At 46.3% G+C, this 19,857-nt stretch overlaps 4 protein-coding genes across 9 annotated transcripts; 3 read left to right on the top strand and 1 right to left on the bottom strand.

The window, feature by feature from the left end:
- Positions 1–53: 53 nt before the first annotated feature.
- drk (growth factor receptor-bound protein 2 drk) lies at positions 54–7,993 on the bottom strand. 4 transcript variants are annotated; one of them, XM_017161491.3, is made up of 6 exons: positions 7,924–7,993; positions 6,925–7,224; positions 2,676–2,773; positions 2,495–2,614; positions 2,259–2,424; positions 54–2,033 (listed from the first exon to the last, which is right to left on the bottom strand). In XM_017161491.3, the coding sequence occupies exons 2-6, from the start codon at positions 7,000–7,002 to the stop codon at positions 1,860–1,862; spliced, it is 636 nt and encodes a 211-aa protein (XP_017016980.1). In that variant the 5' UTR covers positions 7,003–7,224; positions 7,924–7,993; the 3' UTR covers positions 54–1,859. The 4 variants fall into 4 exon arrangements, with proteins under 4 accessions (XP_017016980.1, XP_017016979.1, XP_070140386.1 ...); XM_017161490.3 differs by having other exon boundaries at positions 7,896–7,978; XM_070284285.1 differs by lacking the exon at positions 7,924–7,993 and adding an exon at positions 7,730–7,875.
- Positions 7,994–8,065: 72 nt separating this feature from the next.
- On the top strand, positions 8,066–11,351 carry mars. Its single transcript, XM_017161489.3, has 2 exons — positions 8,066–9,797; positions 9,850–11,351. The coding sequence occupies exons 1-2, from the start codon at positions 8,204–8,206 to the stop codon at positions 11,181–11,183; spliced, it is 2,928 nt and encodes a 975-aa protein (XP_017016978.1). The 5' UTR covers positions 8,066–8,203; the 3' UTR covers positions 11,184–11,351.
- A 399-nt stretch (positions 11,352–11,750) lies between these two features.
- mip120 (Myb-interacting protein 120) lies at positions 11,751–18,471 on the top strand. Of its 3 annotated transcripts, none has more exons than XM_017161448.3 (5): positions 11,751–12,107; positions 15,067–16,646; positions 16,704–17,578; positions 17,650–17,789; positions 17,854–18,470. In XM_017161448.3, the coding sequence occupies exons 1-5, from the start codon at positions 12,083–12,085 to the stop codon at positions 18,183–18,185; spliced, it is 2,952 nt and encodes a 983-aa protein (XP_017016937.3). In that variant the 5' UTR covers positions 11,751–12,082; the 3' UTR covers positions 18,186–18,470. The 3 variants fall into 3 exon arrangements, with proteins under 3 accessions (XP_017016937.3, XP_070140825.1, XP_070140824.1); XM_070284724.1 differs by lacking the exon at positions 11,751–12,107 and adding an exon at positions 12,465–12,747; XM_070284723.1 differs by lacking the exon at positions 11,751–12,107 and adding an exon at positions 14,868–15,001 and having other exon boundaries at positions 17,854–18,471.
- On the top strand, positions 12,837–14,673 carry mEFTu1 (mitochondrial translation elongation factor Tu 1). The gene is made up of 2 exons (XM_017161456.3): positions 12,837–12,988; positions 13,045–14,673. The coding sequence occupies exon 2, from the start codon at positions 13,064–13,066 to the stop codon at positions 14,531–14,533; it is 1,470 nt and encodes a 489-aa protein (XP_017016945.1). The 5' UTR covers positions 12,837–12,988; positions 13,045–13,063; the 3' UTR covers positions 14,534–14,673.
- Positions 18,472–19,857: the final 1,386 nt, after the last annotated feature.

Raw genomic sequence — 19,857 nt, 5'->3', positions numbered from 1 at the left:
AATCAGGAATCGACACATACCTATCGATAATACACAAAGGAATCGAATTCAAATTAATATATGTCATAGGTTTTATTAGATAAATCAGTTTGTTCGCTTAAACTACGTCCTCAACTTAATATACCGTTTGCAATGTTTCATTTGTGTGTGTATTCTCGCTTTCAGTTAATATCTAAACCTTGTCATTTGCCTGCTTTATTGTTACGATTTGAAAATTATGTTTAAATACGCGGCTTCTACTGGTTCTGGGCCGAGAAATGTGTTTCGTTTTACGCCTGCTTTAAATGCTCAAAAAGTACAAAAGTCGCGCGTTCAGCTGCCCTTTAAATATTGTTAATATACTATGGCCTATCAAAAGTTATTTTTGATGTGTTCTTGTTTACTTTCTTTCCCGTGAGGCATCGTCTTCATCATCGTCGTGTTCGTTTCATAGTTTGGTGGATATTAGGAAAATGTATATGGTATTTGATTCGATATATATAATATATGTAGATAAAAAAATAGGCTTAAAATGTTTTCGTTTTTTTAGCATTTTCTTTTTTCAATTACTTTATATTGGCAACTCTCATTATTACAATTTGTATGCATATTATTATGTAGTTATGTGGCTGAAAAAGGCTCTTGAACGTGCAACTGCCGCCTCCTGGCTGTGAAAAAAGGCCGCACTGAACCTTAGTTTATAAATAGTAGTAGTAATTTATTAATTTATAGCACAATATGATATATATAGCAGCTGTTTGAAACTTTTTACACATGTCACACAAATGATTTACTTCTCATCTATAATCGAGTTGGTGGCGGAGTTGAGAGAGAACAGGATACAAAAAATTATAATAAAATAAAAGAATAACAGAGAACGCGGCTGACAAAGTTTAAAAATATGACAATTATCGAGTGCATGTGCAGCCGAGGCCTAATATCGTTCGATACATATCTTTTAATTATAGATGCGTGCGTATGTATTGCATGTATGTATGTATATAGTAACCAGCGATGCAAAAATTAATTTAATTTACGTGGTAATATAATAATATAAATTTTGTTTTACTTGTCTTCAGCTTTGAGACATTTAGGCAAACGTTTTTTCTTGTTTTTCATAGTGAATTTTTTTTCGCTTTCTCTATCAATTTGTTGTTAAGCATTATAGTTTTTGTTTGTGTAATTCGTAATCATAATTATATAAGTGCTTACTCCCTCTCGAACATCTAATAAACTAAAGAGCACACTCAAGACTCGCTTCGAAGCACAGGACAAATATTCTTCTCTTTATCGAAACTTAAATTACATATATATGTATATATATATAATATATTTATATCAAAAATCCTTTTGTTTACAATAATAATAATAATAATAATAGTGCCAGACATATTTGCTCAGGGCTATAGTTGCGGCCAAGTGAGATAAGCTCTCTGTCAGAGCCAGATCAAGTGCTTCCTGTTCTCGGCCGCAGCTATAGGCACACAAATAAATGTACATATCTTAGTTTAGACTTTTAAAGTGCAATTAGTTTCGGTTGTTGCTCTCTGTCACTCTCTGTTGTTGCTGCTAAGTGGCTATGAAACGATTTTGTAATGTTTATCTCTTCTCTATCGTACTGTATTTCCTTTTTCTGTTTTATCAAAAAACGTCAAAACGTAAAAAAATGCATTATACGGCTTATATAGGCTTAGACTTGTGTGTGTGTGGTGTATATACGATGTCTACTGAATTTATGCTCGTCCTACTCTCGATTTCTCTTGTATATAAATATTTAAAATTTGTGTTTAGTTCCTTCTTCTTGCTGTTATTGCAGTTGCTGTGTTGCTGTGTTTATCAGGGGAGAGACGGGTGCATCCTCATCCTTAGCTGTTATCTTATTATGAATGATATGGCGTCACATAAGTTGCTGGGAAGATTCCTTTTCTATTGCCAATCTCGCCGTTCCACCAGTTCTCGTCGGAGCGGTCTGTGACGGTGATGACATCGCCGCGTCTGAAGTCCAATTCGCCGGATTCCTGTGGCACAAAATCGTACAGCGCCTGCACGAGCATCTGCAACATAGAAACCAAAAGGGAAATAGAGAGCGTGAAAATTATATTCATTCCTAGTTGGCATCATCACTGTTTTTGTTTATAGTTCAGATGTGGTGGGCGGCAGACGGGCCAAAAGCATGATGACCTCAATGTGTTGTGTTGTGCTAAATTTGTGTTGTGTGTGTGTTTTTAAAATAAATCTGCCTGCCGCATGCAAGGCGGAAACCCGGCCTCGAAACCCACCTCTTCAGGTATCATATCACGCAATTTGACATCCTGCGACCGGGACACGCTCGCCGTCCGGTGATATTCGACCAGTTCGTTGAGGGAGTTGAACTTGACCACCCAGAGGAAGAATTTGACTTGGGCGTCGCGCAGAACCTTGAAATGCTGAACACCATCGGGGCATCTGTCATGCGATGCAAGAGAGATCAAATGTCAGTGGATGGATGAAGTAAATGGGGATGGAATAAACTCACTTGACTGATAAGGAGAAATCGCCGGGACTGGATTCGCTGATGCGTATCAAAAAGGCGCCTTCGTGTTTGTTGGACAGCAGCTTCTCGGCATCGGCGCGTGTGATGCGACCATAGTACCAGCTATATATAAGATTGTGTGATTAGTTTGAATCCTGTTACAAGGATAATGATTTCTACTCACTCGTGATTCTTCATTTCAATGTAATTGCTGGGTATAAGGCCTTCTTTTCCTTCCAACTCGGCACGGTACCAATTTGAGTCATCTTCCATATTTAATATCTGTAACGAAAAGGGTTTTATAGGTATATTAATGATAGGCAAGTTAAGGTGCCTTAAATTAATAATCTGTAATTATTAAGCGATATAAAGTTTTTTATTAGTTTAGAGCCTTTTAATAATGATTCTTATTTATTAAGTATATAGAAACCCTTATCGCATTCCAGTCTCATCTATGAATCCCGCACAGCAATCATCGATGATTAATAGTTACATTGTAAACTCATATATTTCTCTTTTATAAATCTGGATTTTAATTTATTTCCTGCCTCAAATCAATTGCAATCCTCATATTGAATACATAATCCGACCCTCTTGAATGTTTTCTTAGAAGCTGCTGCTGCTGGGGTTTTCGATTTTAAAGGCCACACCCCTTTTAAGCGGCCAGACAAAGGGGGCCGTCTCAGTCAAGACATTCTTCCGCTTTGTTGTTCATTGGCAACTGGCCGCAATTCTCCAGAGATTTCGATAAACAATTTTCAATTGTCTACTGATTGCCAGCCGAAAACTGTGTCAGTCCGCAATCAACGGCGCTCGGAATGAAGATAGGCTTTATACCCTGTGAAGTATATCTCTGTTATCTGTCCTCTATTTTTACTATTCTCATATCTGTTGCTTGGCAGACGCTAAAAATAAACAAGCATTATGCCTGACATGTGATAAGAATGTTAAGTGAAACGGTGGCTAGTCGAATTTCACTTTGTTTGTGTATCTAATGGGGGCTCTTTTTTGCCAACTTTTGGGCCAAAAATGATACAACAAGTAGCCTACGTAATCGCCTGCTGCCTCCCAGCAGCGGCGCCTTTTATGATTTCTTTCAATTTCAATTGCCAAACGTCAAAATGGATTTTGGGTACGAAAGTGTGTATGTATTTCAGCATCGGGTTTTTGTCTGATAATTTGCTTTGTATAGACCACACTGGGAATTCCCATAGTTGAAGGTGCTGAGCGTAGCTTTTTCATGAATGAATCGCAACGACATCGACCTCCAAGCACCTTAACCTGAGTTTCCCAGCATCCAACAGCCTTCATGTTTGTTTTCCTTCTTCAAGGAAATCTTCCCACAAATATATGTGGAAAATATGTACATATTTTCCGTAAAAGGTCAGGATTCTGCCCACGCAGTGGCGTGAGTCAGTTCCTTGTTCGTTGAATATAAAAGAAGCCTTAAATAAATAACGTAGTTAGCGTTATAACGTTCCTCTCTCTCTCTCTGCTAAACAGATTTTTCCTTGAGTACTTGAGTTATTTGGCAGGTTTTGAGTCCCAATAACGTACATGGAGTCGAAATAATGGAATGGCATTCAAATGAGTCATAAAACGCGCCTGTTATACCCCTCGTGATACTGAGTAGTTATAGTGGTTAACGGGTTTATCGGTTAATTCTCTCGTTATGTGAGTAATTACATGTCTTTCATGTACTTTTTTCATGGAATGCCTCATCAATTTGTAGTCATATTTAAAAGGAAACCTCAGGTGTTGCGAATAAATACTTCCACCTAGTTTCAATCTATAAATTAACAGATAACCCCACCGTCGAGACAATAACTTTCTGTTTTTTTTTTTTTTTTCGGTTAATTTTCGCACGTTGGAGTATTGTGGGAGGAATTCGGTTGACGTCGGGGGGTTTAGCAAGTCAATTCTCCAGCTTATGTAAAACTCAATTATTGTTTTTATCGTTGTTGGCAGTGGCAATACGGCTCTGCTGGATCTGGTCGGGCTAATTGGCATAGCTCTCTATAGTTCTAATCCATCCCCCATAACCGATACCGCCCGCATCTGTCACCCAGACATTGTTCATCGTATATTTATTTTATTTTTAGCTTGTTTCATTCATTGAATACAGCCAGACGCCGCTGAGAAATTCATTTCCACGGTTTCGTCGCGTATTACAGACAATTTTTCTCGCGATTCTTTTACACGCAAAGAAAAAATTGTATCTTATCGGAAATGTTTTGGTAAATAACCATCTTTTTTTTAGGAATATATTGCTTTTTCATATTTATGAAATATTTAAAGGTAGCTTTCTTTAAAGTTTTTGCTTCAGAGATAATTTAAAGAAAAACTTTTAAGGATGTTTTTAATAATAATCAAAACAAAGTAAGATCATGTTTATATTTACTTTTTATCTAATGAATTAATAACATATTAATCATTGTTTAGAACCCTTTTGTCGGTGTAGGGGTACGGGAAGGAAGGAATGAGTGCCTGGAAAATACATAAATATTTTTTCGCCGGCACTCTCCGAGACCTGGCACGTAGTGGCCATGATTGTTGTTATTATCAATTCGTTGGCAGTCGCTGGTTTATGTAATTACTAGAGAAAATTGCTATTGTGCCTCTGCGCGGGTTCTATACGCTGGAAAGTGTCAAATCGACACGAACGTCGCATCGTTCACTTTTCATTGTTTTCGCGGCAAGCGAAAGTTGAACTTAGAATCCCATTTCCATTTCCATTTCTATTTCGCGCTTTTGTTATGATAAAACGTGGCTTTTCTGTGTCACGACGAATCCGTTAGAACTCGAGGTGGCAGTAGCATTAAGACGACCATGGTTGTTCTCAGAAAACTAAACACGAAATATCCAAGAAATTGGACGTTCAGGAAACCAGTTTCTGGAATGGACAGAAATGGAATGAAATGAAGTGTTTGTTGATGATTCAGAAGGGGGGCTCGCGTGTGTGTTTCCCTCTATCTTTGTGTGTGAGTTTGGGAATCTTTTCAGATAAGGCCTTCCAAATATCGGGTGAGTAAGCACAAAGACAAACAATTGCGCTCCAAGTTCGTTCGAACTGTTGGTATCTCAGGCGATTATCCATTGGTTTCTTTTCCTCACACCAAATGGTAATTGGCTACAGCTGGGTTATCAGTTGTTTACTCAACGATAAGAGCTAGGCAGATCCAGGGAGCCATTCTCTTCCGCAGCTACCCGTGGACATGGGCTATCTAATGGGGCGAGAGCAACGCACACACTTGACCTTCGGGAACCGATAAAGGAAGCTTCTTTGGCGAGTCATTGACACCATCAATCAGCAACCAGCACTGGCCCAGGCATAGGAGCACACTGAAAAAATGCAAAAGGCAAAAAAAACCTGCCTGTGCCAGTGACTTGGGGACTGTGCCTGGGTTCCTCCTGCTGTGACTAACCTACGACAAGGTAGACACACCAACAGCCACAGCCACAGCCACAGCAACACCATTACTACACCATCACCATGCAACTACTCCCAACAACAGTTGCTGCAACGAAAATCAGCTTACAGCGCGCCCTGGCAACAAGAAACCGGAAAATTCGCCAGCCAAAACAAAGGGCCTGGCCCAGGAGCATAGGACTAGGGACTAGCACCTGGAAGGGACGCAACGGAAAGGCGAAAAACAGATCGAATCGCAGGCTGGGCAGCAGCCTTCTGCAAGAAACCGAAGCTTCTTGGCTAGCTAGAAGCTCAGATCGGATGTGCCATCTATAGTTCCGCAAAAGCTAGGGTACATGCTATATGTATGAGCAAGTTGGCTATATAAACGTGTCTATAACTTAAATTAGAGCCAGTATTTCATATTAAATTAGAGTCGAATAGAGAAGTAATAGGTTGTTGATATGGTATTCTGCATTAAACTAGTTTGCAAAAAAATAATGTTATGAAGCTGCTGATGCCCAAATCGGGAATATTAATATTAATATATAACGCGAACAATAACTATTATTAGAATTTAACGTTATTATCAGGAAAATCATCTCAAAAACACATAAATAAATAATAATAATAAGTACAGTGAAATCAGCTCTACATTTTTAACAAAAACATTTCCAGTGTTACGTGGATCCCCATAATAAACAGTATTTATCTGTGAATATTCATTTGGGTTTTTTTGTGAGAGCATTCGCGACCCGGTGAGTCACTACGCCCGGTGGTAATCCTTTGCTGTTGGCTCTAGCGGATGCACCTTTGAACCGCTTTTCCCAGCTTATATCTTTGTTGGGTTTAAGGTAACAATATCCGTACGTCTGGGGGCTTAGGATGTGGGTTAAGGCAACGACCTGGAGCAGTGCAACAGTGCTGCGGCAGAGATTATGCATGCAATCCCCCTGTCCGCCTTTCCCCCCGGCTGACACTATGCATAAATCTGGTCATAATGACGAAGGGAAGGAGAACTCACCTTTAGGATCTGAGTTTTGCGAAAACTCAGCTCGTCCTCGGCAGTCGCGGAGAAGTCGTGTTTGGCAATCGCCTCCATTGCTGCGCGTTGATTGCTTGTGCGTAATTGCAAACGCTCTCGAAGTCACTTTCAGTTTAGTTTTAGTTTAAGTTTAGAGTCTATGGCTATTTGCTATTTGCTACTGGCTACTTGCTATTCTGCTTGCTTTATCAGCCTTGATGCACCACACACACACACTCACGCACAGCATACATGGGCAGGTTGGATTTCTCGCCTCGCTCTCTCCTCACACTACTAGTGCTGTGAAAATGAAAACGAAACGAAACGATTCCGTTATTAGTTTGCGCACATTATATAAACAATAACTCATGGATGTTCGACGGCGGCGCGATTTTCTGGTTAATAATATTCTTGGGCGAAAAGCGATTAAAAATACACCGACATGCCCAGGCAGAGAAGCAACACAGAATGACAGGCGGCGACAACACAGCGCTCTCTCGCTCTTCGCGTGTGTCGGTGTCTCGGTATCGGCGTGTGTGGGTGTGTGTGAGCGCGGCAGCGTTGCCAGCAGCTTGCGATTTGGAAATTCAGGGAAAAGCAGGTACCGCAAAGGCAATTAAGCCCTGGCTGGCACTAACTTGTTGGGCCCATAATCTCCGTATTTTGCATGAATTCTGAAACACGAGCTGGGCAATGTATATATTTAAAACAAACTAGGGCGTGGGTGCTTGCTGTTGGCAATGCTGCTGCGGTGACGTTGTTGTTTGTTTTATTTTTTGTAACCCCAATAAACACACACACTCACACACGCGCGGCTTATTCACGATCCGCTTGCATTTATTAGTACAAGTTTCGGCGAAGTTTAATGGATTTTTCTCGCTTGCGAGCCGGCCGCTTTTTTCATTATATGGCGGGTTGGGGCGTTAAAAGCTTTTGTGACACTGGTTAAATGCGGGGGACGGGCGGGATACCATTATACTACGCTAAAATGTAATTCACTTTTATTTTCATAGCAGCGTGACCGCGGTAGGACTGTTCGGAAATACCAAACAGCGAAAAAAACGCCCTGGACAGTGGCAACACTTCGCCGGCCTACCGGCATTTCCATATTTAGTATGCTGATGACTGGTGCTACCTGGTCACACTGGGGTGCCGCATCTGACGCTTCGCCATTTTCAAATTGAGTTAGCGACGCCTAAAAACGGCACTTTTCTCACCCAGATTATATATATTATTAAATTGCCCCATAAAGTTTATACTACGCCCCTTAATCGCCGCCATGCAGCGCCACAAGGAACTATACAAAGAACAGTCTTTGGTGCTGAGTCCGCGCAACCACATACAGACCAATAGGGAGCGACAGCAGGAGCGGCGCGCCAAAAACAGAGAGGAATGCTTTCAAAACAACCGTATAATCAGTGTGAGTCCCACTCCGGTCAAAGTTAAGCCGCAAAAGCAAGCAATGCCACAGTTGCCGACCCAAGAGGCACCCAAGGAGAACGAGGCGCCACCAAGTGAGCAGCAGCAGAATCCTAGCCAGGAGGTGCCGCAGAATAAAAAAGATAGCAAAACAGCTCGCCACCAGCAGTTCCTGGAGCGCTTCAAGAAATGGAATGCCGCGAAAAAGGAGGAACACAAAATGCAAGAGCAGTTGCGCCGCGGCCAGCCCGTTAAGCCTTCTGCGGGCCCTGCCATTAAGAAGGCTACTGCGATGCCCACATCGGCGGTATTCCGAGCGCCCGTCATCCTGCAGCGTCCGCCCCAGGAGGAGGAGGAGAGTGTGCCTGTTTTTAAACCACTCCAGAAGCGGCAGTCCCTCTACATCGTTGTCAATCCTAAGGGCAAGGTAATGGAACAGAATCAAGTCGCCGCAGCGCCTCAGGCGAGCAGGCCTAGAATCCAGCAGGCTATACAATCCAGAGTGCCAAGCAAGCCGCCAGCTGCGGTAGCTAAGCCAGCTCCAGCAAGAAAGCTAGCTCCTGCTCTGCCTTCAGTAAGAAAAGCAGCTTCTGTGGCTCCTGTGCCAACCAAACGGGTGCCTGCAGTCATGCCGGCAAGCAAGCCAGTGGCTTTGAGCAGGCCAAAGACATCAGTGCAGCCGCAGGCAGTGAAAACCAAAACCGTGGAACGAAGGCAAACCATCCGTCCTACAGTGCCTGCCACCGCAACCAAAACTACTCTGCAAACTAGCGGTCTCAAGACCCCAGTGCATCTAGCGTCCGCAAAGCTATCCGCTGCAGCCCAACCGCGTCCGAAACTGGCCAATGTTATGACTCAGCCCTTCGAGAAGCCCGCCGTGAACAGAGCACAAGCCGTAGGTCGGGCTAATATAGTGAAGCCACTGCCCATACGAGGCGGGGCCGCTGGCAAATTCAAAGCGGCAGGTATGGCTAGCAAAACTGCTGGCACAGCCAACAAGGCGGTAGGTTTAGCCAATAAGGCATCCTTTCATCAGCCAGTTCGGATGAAGGCCACCAAGGAAAAGAGCAAGTACACAAGATTGGAGGAGAATGCCCGAAAGCTGCCACAACTTAAGACTGAACTGGTTCGGGCGGCGACTGATGTGATTCCACATACGCCGCTGGAGGCGGATCAAACTGAAAAACCTTTCTTCGCCCAGTCCACATCCACGCAGTACAAAACCAACAATTGTAGCGGCAGTCTCCAAGAGGTTTTTGGCGACGTCACCGCATTGAGTCCGGTGGCATCGGGCAAAAAAGGGGGAGACAGTATGGCTAAGCGGAAGCTGTTGCCAGCTGTTAACTCTAAGAAACCAGGTTCGGGTTCCAAGAAGAAGTTCAACTTTACTCGCTACTCGGTGGCCAATTCAGAGGCGAACGAGTCATTGGCCTTGGAGCCACTCCAGACAACAGGTGAGTAAATAAACATTTGCTTTCCAGCTGTGATCCTAATATTCCCTTCCAGTTCAAGGAGATGACGGAGAAACCACGCTCGTGCAGACACCGCCACATTCCATTCCAGTTAATGGGGAGGACGGTGAAGCCACATTCGTGCCGGCAGTGGAGAAGACTCCGCCACGCCGCGACTCTGAGGGCAAGTCCAACTATCTCAGTCCCTTTGTGAGTGTTTCGCGCGGCAAGGTGAACTCCCGTAGCGAGCGGGATAAACGGAATAGCTTTTACTTGCAAGACGGGGAGACGCCGGCGGAAGTACGTCGGGCCATTGAATCCGTCCTGTACTTCCGGTTGCAGTTGGAAGAGGAGCTCACCCGGCTGGAAGCACTCTGCAGCGATTGGGAGGCGTACAGCAAGTCCAACGAGGAGCGGCTGCAGGAGACAGGCGGCGGTGACATGATCAACGTGACAGTGGGTCAGACGCGCCTGCTTACCACAAAGAAGATGATGCAGTTCAAGGGCCTGATTGATCGGTGCGAGGCCGGAGCTATGTGCAAGAACCAACTGCCGAACGATGGCAGCGAGGACACAAAGCCGGTGCAGCCATCGGATCTGGAGGGCTGGTGGGACATGTTGCGGCTGCAGAGCGAGAACGTGGACAAGCGCTTCGCGAGCCTGGAGCGTTGGAAGGCGAATGATTGGCTGGACCCGGATGCAGTGCCAGAGGAAGCAAGGAAGCCGGAGCAGGCAAAAGCCAAGCCAAAGGCAAAGCTCAGCCGCAAGGTGAATATGAAGGCAAAGGCCAAGCCCAGCAGCAATTTGCAGCAGTTCCTCCGCAAAGCACATGCCAACATGAAAAAAACCAAACTGGAGGAGGCGCCAATGGACGATGGTATCCCAGCGACGCCATCGCGCCGCAGCTCGCAGCGCGTTGTCGTGGTACGAGACCGCAGATCCTTCTCGCCGGCCCGCACAGTCCTTCGTATGTCCACTGGCGAAGGACGCTCCTCCATTGCACCGAATACGCTGCTGAAAACAGCCCTGATTGCAGCCGCGGAGCAGAACGCTGTCGACAAGACGCCACCGCCGAAATCTCGCCCCTCCATTCTGAAAACACCGGGCACCATGAAGCGCCAGAACCGCGGGGTCATCTTCAGTGCCAAGAAGAGCGTTCGTCGCTTCAAGTTTACTATCGAGGAGGGCAACATCAGCACCGAGGAGAAAGTGGGCGCAGACAAGCTGGAGGACTGCGAGGAAGACATGTCCCTGGAGACGTCCACCGAGCGTAGGTCCTTGGATCAGGACATGACAGCGATCGCCCATGACGGAAACGAACAAACTCCTCGGACTTACGGGCTGCGCAACCGTAAAGTCCGTCTCCGTCCGTCGTCGGAGTTCATGTAATATTGTTTTATTTGAATATTTTAATTGTATTTGGCGTTGTTTTAGTTTTATGTTATATATCAAGATTTTATTAATTGTATAATTGTCATTTTGCGCAGATGAAAGCATGCACAGTACGTAACAATTGGTTTATAATATTAAATAAATTATCATTACCAGAAAATACGATATATTTAATTTTATTTATTTATTTTCCCAATAAGAAAGGAAGCGCGAGATGTGGAGTGTGCCCGCGCTAAAATACGAAAAAAGGGATGTTCTCCCTTATAGCTGGCCACACTTAAATATCCTAAAAATCCCCACCTTGGGGCTGCCAGACTGCCCAAGAAATGTTGTGGTTTTCCCTTTATTTATCACGTCCTCTGCAATTTAACGCATTTAAACACCTTCGAAGCCTGTGTGCAGCTCTGAGAAGCAAACAGACAAGTATTCTCAGCGGAAAACCCTTTAAAACGACACATAAAACGCTCTTGAACCAGGGCTGCCACGTTTTTGAACAAAAATATCGCGATTTAAATATCGATACATCTATCGCGACCCTCTCCGCCCTAGATAAATTTAATGTCTCATCAACAGAGTGAATAGAGTTCCGACGGAAATTTAAATTGAATTTTGAATTTGCTGGTGCACCCGGGTGTAAATAAGCGCTGATAAGGCGGCCGGTGAAAGTGCGAGTGCCAGTGATATCGCGACGCACAGACAGCTGCAGTGACTAACAAGATTGCAATTGTGGCCGCGACGCCGACGAGTTGAACGCATTTCGCAGCGCACACGACGGTACAGATTCAGATTTTCTTTTTGTTTTGCCCGCTGTGACCGCGCACAGTGTGCATTAAAAGCGCGAGCAAGGAGCAACAAACGATAAGCAGACGCACAGGAGGCGGACAAAGCAACTGGCCATGGACACCAGTGGCGGCAATTTAGGTGAGGATGCACTTGGACTTTCGTATTTCAAATTGAATTTTCAACCCAGCAGTACAGCATGTACTTGGCATGGCAGTTGGTCCCACGTCCCCGGCCGCTGGCGCGCAAATTGTTTCTGCGGCCCCGGGCCCCACCCTCCCCCTTGTAACACTTTTCTTAATGACCTTGACGAAGATTAGAGCCCTTGTTATGCATTTGGATTCCAACGACCATTGCATTTGGCTAATTTGTTAACTGTTTTGGCTCTGCTGACGAAACGAAAAGTGCTTTTAACGTTGTGGGAACATCCCAATCAAATTTCCCCGTGCAGCCTTGCCAGACTGTTTTGCTACACACATAGGCGTGTGCTTACTGGTATTAGTGTTTTTGGTGGGGTACAGTCTTGGGGGCAAGTTTTAATTGCGCTTATACCGTGCAAAAAAGTGGAACTAAGGATTTGGCGAACGGCCAACAAAAAAATAGCGAGCTTGTGGCTGCCCTTTGCAAGTGTGTTGGCTGTGTCGAGGCCTGTGTTTAATTGGCAGAAAAAACGCGCACAAAATAATTTCCCTTCATAACGTCAACAAGGGCTGCCAACTTACACCAAAGTGCCAAGAAATTAGAGCAGCTAACAGACCTAAGGTCATTAAAATAAAAACAAGTGAGTTTTAAGTTTATTTTAAAACCCAATTACTTGTAAATGTATATATATATAGCTATAATCATCTAGTTAATAAGAGTAATCGCAGGGACCGACCGTCGTCTATCGATAGGTCGCGACGGGTTGGCAGGTCTGCACCACAGCACATTTCGGGGTTTACGCAATTTCGGGCAGCAAAGATTTTCCGAATACTTTCTGAAAAGGCATTTCGCCCCCTGCCAGGACAGCCGAATCAATACTTGTGAGTGCCGCAGGAGTTCCACGCACCAAAGCCACTTCTCTGAACGCAATCTTTAGTTAGCAGAAGCCCAGAACCATGTCACATGCATTTGCCGCTGCCGTCTGCCGGTCCGCCGCCCCAATGGCTCTGGCGCTGCGCTGCAGCCGGAGAGCCATGAGCTCCGCAAGGATGTTGCGCCTGGCGGGCGCCTCAGCCGCTTCCGCTGCCCGCAGGGACTGGCAGGGCCAGGGACTCCTCGCTGCCCCCTCCACCGGCAACATGCAGCAGTATCTGCGGGAGTACGCCAACGAGAAGAAGGTGTTCGAGCGCACGAAACCCCACTGCAACGTGGGCACCATTGGCCATGTGGATCACGGCAAGACCACGCTCACGGCGGCCATCACCAAGGTGCTGGCGGACAAGCAGCTGGCCGAGAGCAAGAAGTACAACGAGATCGACAATGCACCCGAGGAGAAGGCGCGCGGCATCACCATTAATGTGGCCCACGTTGAGTATCAGACGGAGACACGCCATTATGGACACACTGACTGCCCTGGACATGCGGATTACATCAAGAACATGATCACCGGCACGGCCCAGATGGACGGCGCTATCTTGGTGGTGGCCGCCACCGATGGCGCCATGCCGCAGACCCGCGAACACATGCTGCTGGCCAAGCAGATCGGCATCGACCACATCGTGGTATTCATCAACAAGGTGGACGCTGCCGACCAGGAGATGGTCGATCTGGTGGAGATGGAGATCCGTGAGCTGCTCACCGAGATGGGTTACGACGGCGACAAGATCCCGGTGGTGAAGGGCTCTGCTTTGTGCGCCCTGGAAGACAAGAGTCCCGAAATTGGCAAGGAGGCGATTCTGAAGCTGCTGCAGGAAGTCGACAGCTTCATTCCCACCCCAGTGCGCGAGCTGGACAAACCGTTCCTGTTGCCCGTGGAGAATGTGTACTCGATTCCCGGACGCGGCACCGTGGTTACTGGGCGCCTGGAGCGCGGCGTAGTGAAGAAGGGCATGGAATGCGAGTTCGTCGGCTACAACAAGGTGCTCAAGTCGACGGTAACGGGCGTGGAGATGTTCCACCAGATCTTGGAGGAGGCGCAGGCCGGCGATCAGCTGGGTGCTTTGGTGCGCGGCGTCAAGCGCGATGATATCAAGCGCGGCATGGTCATGTGCAAGCCGGGCAGCGTGAAGGCTCTGGATCAACTAGAGGCGCAAGTGTACATCCTGTCCAAGGAGGAGGGCGGCCGCACCAAGCCGTTCATGTCCTTCATCCAGCTGCAAATGTTTTCGCGAACCTGGGATTGCGCCGTCCAGGTGCAGATTCCCGACAAGGAGATGGTCATGCCCGGCGAAGACACCAAGCTAATCCTGCGCCTCATCCGGCCCATGGTGCTGGAGCAGGGCCAGCGCTTCACGCTGCGCGACGGCAACCTAACCCTGGGCACCGGCGTCGTCACCAAGACCATGGCCGGCCTGACTGAGGCACAGCGCTCCGAGCTGACAGAGGGCAAGAAGGCGCGCGAGAAGAAGGTGGCTGCCAAGAAGTAGAGCCTCGCATCGGAACGCTGTCAGTCATTAAATAAAATCATATTCTTAAGGCGATTTTTATGCATATTGTATAAGTTTGTTGGCGCTTCAACCGCAGTCCCAGTCGAGTAAAATAATAAAAACAAACACCCGAAACTGAACTAGAAGTTTAAATACATTTCTTAATGAATTATTTATTTATAAGGAAAATTAGTTTAAATTAGTTAACAATAGATTTATTCAGCGATAAGACTCAATTCAATTATGGCGCCTCGTTTTTATCGATAGTTAGATGTAATGCACGTGGCAATCGAGTCATTTTCCACGTGGCTTATCGATATCGGTAATCAATGTTTGAAACCTTGAGCAAAGCGATTTTTTGGTGTTGGAAAGAAACGTTGCAACCGCAGCTGATGATAAAGAACATTTTGAAATTATCATTTTGAAAATCAGTAAATATGAGTATTTACCGCCTTGACTACACTGCGGGTATTATAAAACCATCCAAAGTGCATTGGGCAATGTGAAAATAATGGTTTTTTTGTCGCCCACAGATTCCCTGGACGACAACACCCCATTGCCCGAATTGAGTTTTGAGGACTTGTTGGAGCCAACGGAGGATAAAAGCCCACAACACATGGATATCGATGCCCTGGATTCGGAGGACGAGGATGCCTCCGGTCATGACATGGCCAATGACTCGCTGCACACGCCACAGTTCAAGAAATCCACCATTCAAATATTGGAGAACAAGCGTCTGTCCACCTCGGGAGTAGCCCCCGTCCTCAAGACGCATGCCATCAAGGTGGTGACCTCAGGGACGGGACTGTCTAGCCTGGGAGGAACTGGTACATTGACCACGCCGGTCAAGCCTCAAATAACGGACGTTAAGATCCTTAACAAACTGAAACCAATCTCCACCAGCAGCAGCAGTAGCATTACCAGCAACGTCAAGATCGTTACCACAGCCACACCGGGCGGAGTGACCAAGACGCTGAATAACCTGACACAGATCAAGACGCCCGATGGCCGGATACTCTACGTCCAGAAGTCTACGCCCGGAACATCAACTCCAGCTAAGGCCGCCACTGTGGCAGCGTCCCCGACCAGTGGAATACGCCGCCTCGTTGCCCCGCCAAACATCCAGAAAGCGATGCTCTCCAAGAACGTGACCATAGCGGGCGCTGGCCTGGTAAAGGCTGCGGTACCGGTCAAAACGGGTGCCACTAGCTCAGTGCCTATCACCCTTAAGGGCATTACACCACTGGTCGCAGGCGGTGGTGTTGGAGGAAAGCCAGCACCAACAACTTCGCCCACATCCAATGCGGTGGCTGCTGCGCCGTCAACGAAAATCCACGTGGTGCGTACAGCCGACGGCAAGATCATCAAGATCAATCAGACCAGTTCGCCGGTTCTCCTGAATGCCAAACCGCCAGTGGCTGGAGTCACCCCTAGTACCACATCCGTAGCCATCTCGCCCACCAAGGGCAGCGTGGTGCTCGGTAAATCCGTCGGCCAGGTGGAGTTCAAGACAGGGACTCCGGCTGCGACTCCGGTGAAGCAAGCTACAGCCACGACAGGCACCGTTTCCAGTGCCACAAGCCCTGGGACATCTGGCAAGATGCTGGTGCAGAGTGGTGGCAAACAGATTCTGGTGTCCAGCAAGAACATCATCAAGCTATCACCGAAACCGGGCGCTACCAGCTCCATAACCAACACGCCCGGCGGGCAAGGCGTATCTACGAGCGGACTGCACGCCGTTCAGCTGTCCGGCAAGGGAGGAGTGCAATATGTACGCGTGCTGACCAGCAACAAGGGTGCAGCCGGGACAACTGCAGCCGGAACGAGTGTAACCACGACGAGTGCAGCTGGGACAAGTGCATCTGCATCGACAGCAGCCGTTCCTGTGCCAAGAGCCCTGCCAGGCCATAGGATAACTGTGGTACGGTCTCAAGCTGGAGTTGTAACGGCCACCTCACCCTCAACATCAAAAGCGACAACTGCAGCATCTGCAGTATCCGCAGCACCAGCTCAAAGGGCCAACCACGCCGTGAGCAGCAACTCCAACAAGATTATAATGCGGTCATTGGGCAGTATTGTGCCGCTGCCCTCCATGCAGACGTTGGTCTCTAAGGTGAGTACCCGAGCTTAGAAGATTTTCTTACTAATTTCTAAGCTCCCAACATTGCAGCGTGCGCTGGGCGCCAGCACCAACGCCGCCACCAAGTCGGCCAGCAGCAGCAGCGGGGCTAGCGGACAGCAGGAGTCGTCTCGCAAGCACCGGCTAACCGATCTCAATATGCAGCTTAAGAATTTGGCCGCCAGTAGCGGCGATGCCAGCGACAGCAGCGATCCAGGTCCGGAGGCCAAGAAGCCACGTTTCGTGATCATGCAACAGGGCAGCCAGCAGCAACGCTCTTTGACTCCCAGCAGCAACACCAGCCCCAATGCGCCCAAGAAGATCTACAATTTTATGAAAACCACGGGAACCAATGGGGTAAAGTACATGATCTGCAACTCGGGTGTTCCCCAGGCTTCGACCAGCTCCATGCGGCGGGGATACACTGGCTATGTGGACAACAAGTTGCGGCGACCGCTGTCCATTGCCTCGCAGCAGGCGAGGTTTAAGCAGATGACTCCCCAGCAGCAGGCGAAACACTTGCAACTGCAGGCTCAGGCCAAGCAGAGGATCCGGCAGCAGCAACTGCAGTCGGCGGGGGGGCCGGGAAAGGGGAACACGCTGCCAACGCTGCCAACGCTGCCCACAAAGCCACCTCAAGTCACGAAAGCCGCGGCTTCCGGCAAGCCGCTTTTCGATATACTGAAACCACCGTCGACCGGGGCAGGATCAGGCGCCGCCGCCGATGCACTGGCCGGCATGACGTCGCGCCGGAAACACTGCAACTGCAGCAAGTCGCAGTGTTTGAAGCTCTACTGCGACTGCTTTGCGAACGGCGAGTTCTGCCAGGACTGCACCTGCAAGGATTGCTTCAACAATCTGGATTATGAGGTGGAGCGAGAGCGGGCCATCCGCAGTTGTCTCGATCGCAACCCAAGCGCCTTCAAGTGAGTGATTTTAGTTGAATAATCCAGCTAACGTTTACTTACCTTTCCGGTTTACTTTACCTTTTTTTAAGGCCCAAAATCACGGCTCCCAATTCGGGTGACATGCGTCTGCATAACAAAGGCTGTAATTGCAAGCGATCTGGATGCCTCAAGAACTACTGCGAGTGCTATGAGGCCAAGATTCCCTGCACCAGCATATGCAAATGCGTGGGTAAGTAAATGAGTTGCTGTTAAATTTGAAAAAAGACAACCTAATTAAAAACTCGATTTCGCAGGCTGCCGAAACATGGAAGATCGTCCGGACGTGGACATGGACTCGCTGGATGGCCTGTACGGTGCCAAGAGCACTCGAAGGGTTCCAGATGAGAGCGACAAGCACACGCTTAAGAACCGCTCCAAAATGTATTTGACGGACGATGTCATTGAGGCGACCATCATGTGCATGATATCTCGGATTGTGATGCACGAGAAGCAGGGCATGCCCGTTGAGGACACCGAGCGCGAGGTGATGGAGGAGCTCGGGGAAAGCCTCAATCAGATAATCTTGTTTGCCAGGGAAAAGAGCGATACAACGGCTTACGTAGACGAGTCCAATGCAGCTTCTTAGGGCACCGGCAGTCGCCGCTAACTTAGTCACACATGAATTAGTTTTTAAGTTCAAAGCGTTCTTGACCTTTTCTGTAACCCTCGTAACTATATACATATTTCTCGGGCTTTCTAAAAGTTGACCTTAAATTTTACATATGTAAATACCGTGACAGATACACATAGCAAATTTCAGATACATAAGACAATTTTATTTCGCATTAAAGCGTCTTTTGCTTACCCTTATAATTATGTTGAAAACGCATCCCTCTGAATCCGATGTAAATAATGATGATGTGTAAACTCAATAAAGTTTAAATAAAGTTTTAAGCAAAAAAGTGTTTTTTTGTAGCTTGTTTATTCACCAACAACTTCAGTTACATATTGTATTTTGCATTCGCATTGTTTCCAATTTCGTATATGATGGGCGAGTATATTAAACTCAACGCAATTTCGTTTGGTTTTCCCGATATCGGGTGGTATCAGCTTAGTTAGCAATATATATATCTCTAGGTAATAAACACATGTGTGTGGGTTAATCATACTTTGAGAATATTTAGTATATCTTTCTATTTGGTCACCATTAGTCGTCTTTATAAATAGTATATATAATATGCATGTTTTATGTTTGTTTTGTGTTCTTTTCCTCCTGGTTTCTCCTGGTTTCTCCCGGTTCTCACCCTATAAACATGGCATGGCATGACATGAGTACACATATGTATGTATGTAGTTTCAAGGTCTGAGTAGAAATGTGATAATCGTTTTAAGACTATAATACATTTAGTTACTTTTTCGAGTATTATGCTAATATATAGTAATGCCCTGCTTTTCATATTTAATACTGTGTGACTATATGCTCGCGCTAAACTACATATATAGGTTTTTCTTTCTTTGCGGTCATTCGAATACGAACTTTTTGAGAGAGATAGTATGTGTGTGCGGTTATCTTAGTTGTCTTAGCTAGCAAATACATACAGTAAAAGGTAATATTAAACATTTAAGGTTAGTACTTTCAATATATTTGTGAATACTGTGCACAAAACGCTTTGGTTAGCTGCTTTAGTAGCATTGTTTGTTGTTTGTTTGACCCCATACCAGCTTTTTTTTTAGTAGTTAACACTTATGCAACATTTGAACATAGTTAGGCAACAATATAACGATTTGGTTACGAAGAAATATCTGTAGGATATAGTATAAGTATCGAGTATGCTGCACTATTATTCAGTTAGAAGCTATATTGTCTAATTCACACGTTTATATTGGATGCTGAGCCCCCAGAAGGGGGGCCGAAGCATAAACTTACACAACGACTTGATTGAAAACCGAACAAAACCCTTTTCCTTTGCTAAATACCTTGAGTTGCATACCCTGTACAACGTCTTCGAACTATATGGGATAAGATATACGAAGAGTCCTCTAGTTATATGTTAGTAAAACGCGTGTGGCATGATTGAATTCGGCAATTCTTCAAAGCGTGGAAAGTCATAACACAAACACAACGTAGAATCTCTTGTGTGCTTTAAATGGATCTAAGATATAGCTATATATGTATATTATTTTCTCTATATAAGTAGTTTCAAGTTTCACAACAATGGAACAACGATGATAATCAGCAAGTACTTCAGCTATGCGTATGTACAGTTTGTCAATATAACCTCATTGTATACCTGCGATTAACTACATTTTGTTGGCCT

This window comes from Drosophila kikkawai, chromosome 2R (genome assembly GCF_030179895.1).
Source record: "Drosophila kikkawai strain 14028-0561.14 chromosome 2R, DkikHiC1v2, whole genome shotgun sequence".
Lineage (NCBI taxonomy): Eukaryota > Metazoa > Arthropoda > Insecta > Diptera > Drosophilidae > Drosophila > Drosophila kikkawai.
Note: the sequence above shows the minus strand (reverse complement) of the source record. Positions and strands in the feature narration are given on the sequence as shown.